Below are 9,829 nucleotides of genomic sequence, written 5' to 3'. Positions count from 1 at the left end.
CAGGGTTCGCCAGATCTAGTGAAATAATCCCATCAATAATCCGAGTCCTGTTTGTTACTTTGGACAATAATTACAGCACAAACCAATCAGAAATGGGAAAATCTGGTGTCATAAATATTCATCCAGTCAGATATTATGAAAGTGTTGGTCCCGCCTTCCTTGTCCATGAAGATAAAAATTATAATAATGAGAATGGCTGTCGATACACATGTCGTTGCTGCTCTACGAATTGACGCAAATATAAACGAATCGAAAAGGAGCATGTTTTGACAGATTCCAACCTCAACAAATCAGTGCTGCAAACCAGTGAATGCGGAAATGTCAGACGCGGAAGTAAGCCAAATATAAAAGCATGAGCTCAAAATTACTGGTTGCACTATGTGAAAGAAGCTTTTGCGATAGATGCATGTATTGTAGACAGCAATTTGTATATCCATACATTTGAATTCACAAATTAGTTGTGAAAGCCGTGTGCGTTGTGCAAATATCATGTCGTCAACTGAAGAGACTTTACTACGGGCGGTGGAGACTCCGCTCTTCTGGATTGGCGCGTTGACTGCGGCCTATTTCTCAGTGTGCTCCGTATATCGTTTGCTGTCAGGGTTTAGAGTTTGGGTGCTGGGAAATGGACGGGTGGTATCACCTGCTAAACTCGGAAAATGGGCAGGTGAGTAGCTAACAAGCAATATTTATATAAAGATCAGGTTTGCATGACCTCACCATTTGCTTTATGGACTGCTTTTTTCTGTAAAGGTTTATTTTGTCGCTGATAAAATATAATGGCCATATGTTTCGAAAGCCGTATCTCAAGCGAAGATTGACGTTTCTAAACGTTAAACCGCTGTATGAATTGTAGTTCACATGAGCCAGCAAGGCTAATAGCTTAAGACTGTAGGGTGAGGTCAGGATGCTGCCTAGTGTTTGAGAACTAGTAGTGAGTTAGCCCTGCCTGTACTTAAATCAGTCACCCTCGACCCAGTACAATATGGTTCAGTTTATAGTGTGAATCAGAAAATCTTCTCCTAGCAATCAGTAGGATATTGTAGCTATTAGAATACATTTAGTTGTGCTAGCTGTCAGTAGGATATTGTAGCTAGTAGAATACATTTAGTTGTGCTAGCTGCCAGGAGGATATTGTAGCTAGTAGAATACATTTAGTGTTTCCCCTAGGATTTTTATGCAGGGGTGGCAAAGTTAGTGTGGGGACCACAGATTTAGAAGCCCTCTGGGCCATAGAGACAAATGTGCGGTTAAAGGGATTTCCTGCAATTCTACCCAACTTGCTACCGTTTCTGTCTTGTTCTTATGTTGTCAGTGACTCAAACGTTATAACTAAATCAATGGGAGCCCAATGCCAATCTCCCTGACTGTCTAGTTTTTATTTTGGTGATGGCTAGTTCTCAATGATCATATATATATTAGTTTTACCATCCTGAGAAATACTTTTGGAATATTACTGTACATTTGGGGAGTTCACTGCTTAATGCATATAGGGGAAAGGCTGGCCAGCCCTATTGTCCTTTGGAACCCACAGTGGCCTCTGGTTTGTAGACAACACATCAGTATTGCGTAGGAATGACATGAGTCTGCCTTTCCTCACAGAAGTGAGTGATAGGCTACATTAATGTTTACCCAACATTATTGCTCGGGCAAGGCCAGTCATCTATTCAGGGTTACCACATCAGGATGACTACATCTGGGGTGGCAGGTAGCCTTGCGCTTAGAGCGAGTAACTGAAAGGTCCCTAGTTCGAATCCCTGAGCCGACAAGGTGAACAATCTGTTAATGTGCCCTTGAGCAAGGCACCTAACCCTAATTGTTCCAGGGTTACTGTTTATTATGGTAGACCCTGGTTGTGACCCTACTCTCCAAGGGTGTCTCGGAGAGTGGGATATGCAAAACACATTTCAAATTCACATGTGTATTAATACACACTTGTACATGTGTGAAATAGGACAAGTATAAGCACCCAGTGAATTATTATATTTGAGTCCATCCATCTTTGAAGTGTAAACACCAGGTTAGGGCAGGCTTTGACCATGTGACTGCAAAACACAGCTGCGGCTATCGCACCCAGAAGTGGACTGGCTCCAGGAAGTTTTTACATCATCGAAATCCCATTTGAAATGAAAAATAAACCCCTGTAAATTAAAGCACGTCAAAACTTCTGTGTTTGGCATGTGACACGGAGTACAAGGAATGGTATGTTAACACCAAACGTGTCTGGATTTCAGGCTAGCTGCCAAGGCCTGCTGAATATCAGCCTTATCCTGTTCTGCTGATTTTAAGTACAGGTTTGCTCATGTTTGCAGCAACGGGAAATTATAAATGTGGGGACAGTTCAACCAATTTTGACATGCGTTGTATGTAGCTTATTTAGAAACTGTGAATAGCTATTGTACAGCTTCCCCCCTCGCTCACTGAAGCAGAGGTGATTGAGAGAATGGCCTGATGTAAGGAGACTAGAGCCATTCATAAATGCGGCTGTGGATTCAGAGTATTCTGTTTCAATTCCACTTTACTGCTGGCAGTGTGTGGAGCAGCATCACATAACACAGGGTCCATATCTCTAACCCCTCCTCCCATTCATAAAGGCCTATATTCACTATCTTTCTGTGCATTCATGCCTCTTACCCCTTCTTCATCCTGTTCTGAGCTTCCCCCCTCCTCCTGCCTGTCTCTTTGTCACGACACCTGCTCTGTATCTACACCATGGTTATTTAGCTTGTCATAAAATCATATTGTCAAGTCCTTTATTGAAATGCATTGGCTCTTGAGTTATTTCTGGTGTGGTTAACAGAATGTTGGACACTGGTAACAAGAAGTGGACCACTCTGTCATTGGCTGAAGGAGGTCGTTCTCAGGTCATGTACTGCCACACGTTGTTACATTCCACACCGGTGTTCTTCTGCCTGCTTCAAGTAGGACAGGAAGGGGGATCTTTTGGAACAAAAATGAAACAAAAGTTTAAAAAAAATCCTAGCATGTATTACAATTGACTAAAAACAAATATGCTTTAGAAGAGTAATCTTTGCCAATTTGCATTTGTAAATCATTATTTAGAAATAATTGCTGAAAGTTGGGATGTTAATAAATATTTCCCACTTTATCAACTGCATGTTTGCAAATGTGGGCTGAGTCATGAGCTTTCCACCATAACTGGGACAGGATGTGGAAAAAAACATAGCAATTTTTGATATTTTGCCATTTCATCACAGTTCCTCCACCTTGCATCCGTTGCTAAGAGGTGGCATCACTAAATGCAGGCCAGGAGACGATGAGGTCCGTGTGGATAATGTTCAATGTCTATAGGTAGCCAACACATTTAAGACTATAGAACCAGGGGGGAGCCATGAAATTGTTTGCAAAAAAGTAAAACAGATGTATAACCTGTTTCCAACTGTCCATAAGTAAGAGGAGTGATGGGTCAAGGAATGCTGAGGTGAGAGAAACCGCTGGGAGCAGCAGCTCGTTGCTATTCTGTGCAGCAACTGTGCTAGACGAGGCTGCAGCCTTCTGCTATTTTAAACCTGCACTTCTTTTTTTAGCTCAGAATATTCAGCAGCAGAAGCACCGCTGTCTGGCCGAGAAGCACTAACATTTTTACAACAATCTTCATTTCTTGATCATTTCAAGATGTATGAGGATGTTGAAGGATGCCATTCAAGCCCATCTAGGATGGGTCCTATGAGTAGATTATTTTACCATCTTCCCTGACCTAGCATATATTTATGATGGCGTCTCTTCAAATGAACACTTATTTTTATTTTGAGTAAATGGAAAGAACATGCCTTCCGCTCAACGATGAGTTTCATTCTTAAAACTGCTTAAAACAACCAGCGGAAGCTTCCCCTGTCACCCATATGGACCCCCCCTCTCGCTGTGTTCAATCACTCTGTTGTAATTTTAGCTCTACCCTCCCTCCTTTCTGTTCTCCCTCCCTCCATTCTGGTCCCTCCCCAGTGAATGCCTGGCTGCTTCTCGTCTTCCACTGCTTTAAGGCATCAGCGGTGGAGAGTTGGGTCTAGTGAAGGAGGGGAGGGGTGGAGAGTTGGGTCTAGTGAAGGAGGGGAGGGGTGGAGAGTTGGGTCTAGTGAAGGAGGGGAGGGGTGGAGAGTTGGGTCTAGTGAAGGAGGGGAGGGGTGGAGAGTTGGGTCTAGTGAAGGAGGGGAGGGGTGGAGAGTTGGGTCTAGTGAAGGAGGGGTGGAGAGTTGGGTCTAGTGAAGGAGGGGTGGAGAACAGAGCCCACTGACAGCCAGTAAAGGCTAAATATAGCTACTGCTGTCTCTGCAGTGCCAGGCTGCCTGACCCGGGGTGGCAGAGGAATGCCGCGGAGCCTGTCCTCTCCCCATGTCCTACTGTACCCTTCCCCTCCGTCTCAGTACCTGCATCACCATAGTCATCTTCATGTCTTTTCCATCAATATTCTCTCTCCCTCCCTTCTCGCTCACTTAAATGACAGAACCACAGGTAGCAGTGCAAGGACACAGAATGCATTGTTAATGTAATCATTTTCATGTGGCATATCATTTTTCGATACATCAGCATTTAAGTATCTGTATAAATGTGTTTCATCCAGGTCTGATGAGAACTCAGTACTGCTTGACACACAGGCATGTTTGACCTATTGACTAGAATGGGATCAGTGTTAGCTTCTGCTTTTAATGTAGTTATTTATTTATTTCTGGGTCAGTTTTGTGAGCAGTGTCGGTGTGTTTTTGTTTACCCTTGACTAATACACCCCCTCTCCTCGTTCGTCTTCCCCCATAGTTGTGACAGGAGCCACGGATGGAATCGGGAAAGCCTATGCGGAGGAGGTAAGATCGATTCCCGGGGTTTCAGACATTTCAGGCCCCTTCACGGGAAAACCAAAGTGAGTGACTCATCAGAGAGGGGGGTTTAACCAGGAGGTCAGAGTAGTGATGGTGACACACACACTCAAAGGTTTGCCTTTTGTGAGCAAGCGCTAAGGGATTTATGCTGCATAGCCAGGGAAGAATTAATTCAAAAATAGTCATTTTTTTCAAGGGACTTCCCCATCAGTTGACAGCCATGATAAATGCCCTGCTGTCCTTTTCATTGTTGATTTAGGTCATGGATCTGAGTGCAGTGTGTGTGGTAGTGTTGCATGTTAGACCCTCTTTAATGGCCGGTCTTAAAGAAGGTCTGTGTCCATGTTGAGTGTTGGTTTCTGTCTGTCTCCACAGCTGGCTCGGAGGGGATTTTCCATTGTGCTAATCAGCCGCACCCAGGAGAAACTGGATGATGTGGCCAAGTCCATCGGTGAGTAGTTACACCTGGGGCATGTTCATTAGGGATGGGGGAAACCCTGGACTAGAGGAGAATGACTCATTCTCCAGTTGTCTTATGTGATGGGTCCCTCTGCTGGTCACTATGGTGTATTGACATCTGAGCTCCCACATCTTCACAGATGAGTCCACTACAATCTCACTCCCTAAAGCTCACTGTTCGTTGTTTCAGTACCTTTTTAATGTTACAGTAACTGAGTCTTCCCTCCTAGAGAGCAAATATGGCGTTGAGACCAAATCCATTGCTGCAGACTTCAGTGCGACGGACATATATCCCAAGATTGAAGCTGGACTTACCGGGCTAGAGGTTGGCGTTCTGGGTAAGTGAGAGGCAGTCCACGACAGTGAGTTGTTTTTTTGGGAATCATTCAGATGGTGTGGTCCTCTTTTAAAACGCTGCTGCCCCTCTTTGGTTAGGAGTTAAATCAAGTGCAGAGAGGCATGTGTTGATCACTTCTTTCATTCCCTTAAATGATGTTGTATTTGACAGTCCTGACTGTGTTCTATATGGCTTTTATCCCTAGTAAATAATGTGGGAATGTCCTACTCCTATCCGGAATTCTTCCTCAAAGTTCCCAACCTGGATAGTGTGAGTCTGAATGGCCTTGTGATTGTTCACTTACTATCTATTGTGTACCAAGATGACTTATTTCACACATGCTGTTCTATGAAATAATTACACCTCAGAGATGAACCCAGAACTAAATCATTGTTTTATTCTGCCCTTGCAGTTCATCGACACAATGGTGAACATCAACATCACGTCTGTTTGCCAGGTCAGTAATCATTATGGGAATGGAAGCCCAGTAATATACTAATCAACATTTTGATTAATGAAGTCCATTTTTTTTTTCTCCTTATGTCACACACTACAATGAGCGCGCACATACATGCATACACACACTGTCTGCCATGTAAGGGATGAGGCAGAGGATTGGTTCCCAGCCCAAAGCCCACAATCCCTCTCTCTCTTTATGCAGATGACCCGTATGGTGTTACCTGGGATGGTAGAGAGGTAAGTGGAGGGGGTGACGGTATCTGGGGTTTCCAGGGAGGGACGGCGGCGGGGGTGACGGTATCTGGGGTTTCCAGGGAGGGACGGCGGCGGGGGTGACGGTATCTGGGGTTTCCAGGGAGGGACGGCGGCGGGGGTGACGGTATCTGGGGTTTCCAGGGAGGGACGGCGGCGGGGGTGACGGTATCTGGGGTTTCCAGGGAGGGACGGCGGCGGGGGTGACGGTATCTGGGGTTTCCAGGGAGGGACGGCGGCGGGGGTGACGGTATCTGGGGTTTCCAGGGAGGGACGGCGGCGGGGGTGACGGTATCTGGGGTTTCCAGGGAGGGGCGGGGGTGACGGTATCTGGGGTTTCCAGGGAGGGACGGCGGCGGGGGTGAAGGTATCTGGGCTTCTCAGGGAGGGAATGGTTGTCGGCTAGTAGAGCCGCTCTGGTCGGGGGGGGGGTGGTCTGACCAGAGGTTGGGGGGGGGGTTGGTCTGACCAGAGGTTGGGGGGGTTGGTCTGACCAGAGGTTGGGGGGAGGGGGGGTGGTCTGACCAGAGGTTGGGGGAGGGGTGGGAGGGGGGGGTGGTCTGACCAGAGGTTAGTGTGGTGTCTCAGAGCCCTAAACATCAGATTGCGTGTCACCCGTTTCAGGAAAAAGGGGGCCGTCCTCAACATCTCTTCTGCCAGTGGGATGTACCCTTGTCCCCTCCTCACGGTCTACTCTGCCTCCAAGGCTTTTGTGGACTTCTTCTCCCGGGGGCTGGAGGCTGAGTACAAGAGCAAAGGGATCCTCATCCAGGTGAGACTGAAGACTGACATGTTTTAATCAATGATTTGTATATCCACTAGATGACTAATAGAGGGTGCTGTGTTGAAGCCACCGTGCCTCCATCTTGTCTCTCCCCTCCAACATTGTGTTGAAGCCACCGTGCCTCCATCTTGGCTCTCCCCCTCCAACATTGTGTTGAAGCCACCGTGCCTTCATCTTGGCTCTCCCCCAGCATTGTAAAATATATTTTGGAAGCTATAGAAATGCATGTATTAATGTCTACATTTGTTTTTGCCACATTTATTCTGTTAGACAGCTTAATGCATATTTTTAAATTATGTGAGGTAAATAAATTGTATTGATGAGTTATGTTGCTGTCCCCACGACAACAGAAAATACTTAAATGCATGTAATTTTGAAATGCTGTATAATTCCATCCATTCCTATGGAGGACTGATCTACTGGGGAGTGCCAATATGGCCGATCGGTGACTTCAAAGCCTCTCAATGGCCAATACATAGCATCAGCAATCCAGGGTTTATATACATTTGTTTCAACCCCCCCCCCCAGAAAGCCCCATAATGTTATCCCTAACACGTCAGCCATACTGTCTCTCCCGGGGGACAAGCTTGGTCATATTTAGCTGTCGGAGTTTGTTTTCAAACCAGTGAGGGAACATCCATGTAAATTTGACTAACAGTTGTTTCTCCTCCCCAGAGTGTCCTGCCGTTCTTCGTGGCCACCAAGCTGAGTAAGATCCGGCGGGCCACACTGGACAAGCCCAACCCTGCCCGCTATGTGGCCGCGGAGCTCAACACGGTGGGGCTGCAGAGCCAGACCAACGGCTACCTGCCTCACGCAGTCATGGTAGGGACAGGCTAACGATGCCATACTTCACTGTCCATTTTTAGGGTTCAGGATGACCGTTTTTATCACAAGGTTGAACAAGTAGCTACATGTCAGGTTACACCAGATTCTACCTCATCAGTTTACGAGGATTCTTCCCTGACAGTTGGCTACAAATGATCATTGCTTGACGCTCTCATGCTTTTGCAAATGCAGAACTATTCAAGTGGCAAGTGTCTTGATGCAAGTTAATAGTAATGAATTTAGACTGTAAATACCCAACTAATTATGACATTAACCATGAAAACGATGAAAATAACAGACATGGATTCCCAGACCAGTTTAGTGATAATGGTATTTGTTTCCTCAGGGCTGGCTGACCACTGTGCTGTGCCCTGCCAGGCTCCTGAACCGCTACATCATGGGGTTACACCTGGGGATGCGCTCACGCTACCTGAAGAAACAGAAACAGGGCTAGAAACAGGGCTAGAGACACTATCAGGGGAAGGAGGGGCAGGTATGGACAGAGGGGACCAACCTGAATCTACCTGCTCCATTCTTGCATACCCCTCACGGACCAAGGACAGGGCTGGCAAGCTGCTAGTGTGCGTTGCATTTAGTCTACTGTGTTCTGGCTTGGGTAATCATTTCTATGGAGGAACGTCCTGGAGTTGAAACATTGACAAGGCACTTAAACATAATGCACTAAGTTCAATTAAACTGCATTTTTTTTCCCCCTTATGGACAGGTATTAGGAGCTGTGCTTGTGAGCTACCACTTAAAAAAACAATACTAGTTGCGACTTATTCCTTCAATGTTTTATTGTTGGCGTCGTGTTGAACTCAGCAAAACCAAATATTGAAAGAAATGGATTTGAGTCATTCTGAAACTCTCAATTGGCAAAGGGCAGGAAAATAAATGTTCTCCCTGGATTGCTTTACAATGAAAAGGTTGTTGTGTACAAATCATGTATTAATGAACCTACAAAAGGGAGGATAAGGAGACAGTTAACGGAACAGTTCCTTTTTGAATACTGGATGTATTGAAGGTTGTCTGCTAGCATGTCGGTATGGTAGGTAGTTAACACACCAGAAACTAGGGAATGGGTTGAGTTAGCCCAGTCGTGTTTGAACTGACTGGTTGGTCTTCAATACAGAAGGGACTCAACTTACAAGCTGTTCTCTGGTCATCAAGGCAGTGTCTCAACAAAAGAAAAGTAGATACAAGCTGTTTAACAGTTCAGGCCATTTACTGTTGAACCAAATGTCTTGTCCAACTGTTTTGTTCTCGTTACTTTCTATCAAGCAGTCAGTGGTCCGTTAACAGATGTTTCTTAACACGCTGTCTGTTTTTTGAACTCTAAGCGTTTCATTGTACAACATAATGCCACTCATCTTTCTCCATGAGCTCACCAAGGTGACACATTAATATTGTCTTCTGTTATTTGGTTGTGTTAATGAAAGCTTTGCATTTGATACATTTAGGTAACAAGGTCTTTAACATTGTGAGAATTGTAAGGTTTGGTTGAGAGCTCGTGAATTTTCCCGGTCTGTCACGCTCGCATCAATAAAACACTGTTCAACCATCTATCTGGTATATTCCTGGTCTGTCACGGTCACCTCAATAAAACACTGTTCAACCATGTATTCCCTCATGTGGTCTTCACATAAGAGATGCTGGCTGATTAATTCCCTACTTCTGTTCAATTTAAAGTGGTCATTTTTGAATAGCACTTCCTCTCCAGTCTCAACAGTCTTCAAATGGATGTTGAGATTTGAGGTGACGGGAGTTCACTGTGGATATCATCTGATCTGTGTCTCTTCCAGAGACTGGGCTTTCCTTATGGACGCTAACTGAAGCTCCATACCTCAGAAACGGGGCTTTCCTTATGGACTGTAACTG

The 9,829-nt window shown here is 45.4% G+C and overlaps 1 protein-coding gene across 1 annotated transcript; it reads left to right on the top strand.

Moving 5' to 3' along the window:
* Positions 1 to 306: 306 nt before the first annotated feature.
* On the top strand, positions 307 to 9,514 carry LOC106562710 (very-long-chain 3-oxoacyl-CoA reductase-B). The gene is made up of 10 exons (XM_014127697.2): positions 307 to 667; positions 4,771 to 4,817; positions 5,208 to 5,283; positions 5,522 to 5,629; positions 5,834 to 5,898; positions 6,041 to 6,085; positions 6,290 to 6,324; positions 6,964 to 7,111; positions 7,799 to 7,948; positions 8,298 to 9,514. The coding sequence occupies exons 1-10, from the start codon at positions 490 to 492 to the stop codon at positions 8,403 to 8,405; spliced, it is 960 nt and encodes a 319-aa protein (XP_013983172.2). The 5' UTR covers positions 307 to 489; the 3' UTR covers positions 8,406 to 9,514.
* Positions 9,515 to 9,829: the final 315 nt, after the last annotated feature.

Source organism: Salmo salar, chromosome ssa11, assembly GCF_905237065.1.
Source record: "Salmo salar chromosome ssa11, Ssal_v3.1, whole genome shotgun sequence".
Lineage (NCBI taxonomy): Eukaryota > Metazoa > Chordata > Actinopteri > Salmoniformes > Salmonidae > Salmo > Salmo salar.
Note: the sequence above shows the minus strand (reverse complement) of the source record. Positions and strands in the feature narration are given on the sequence as shown.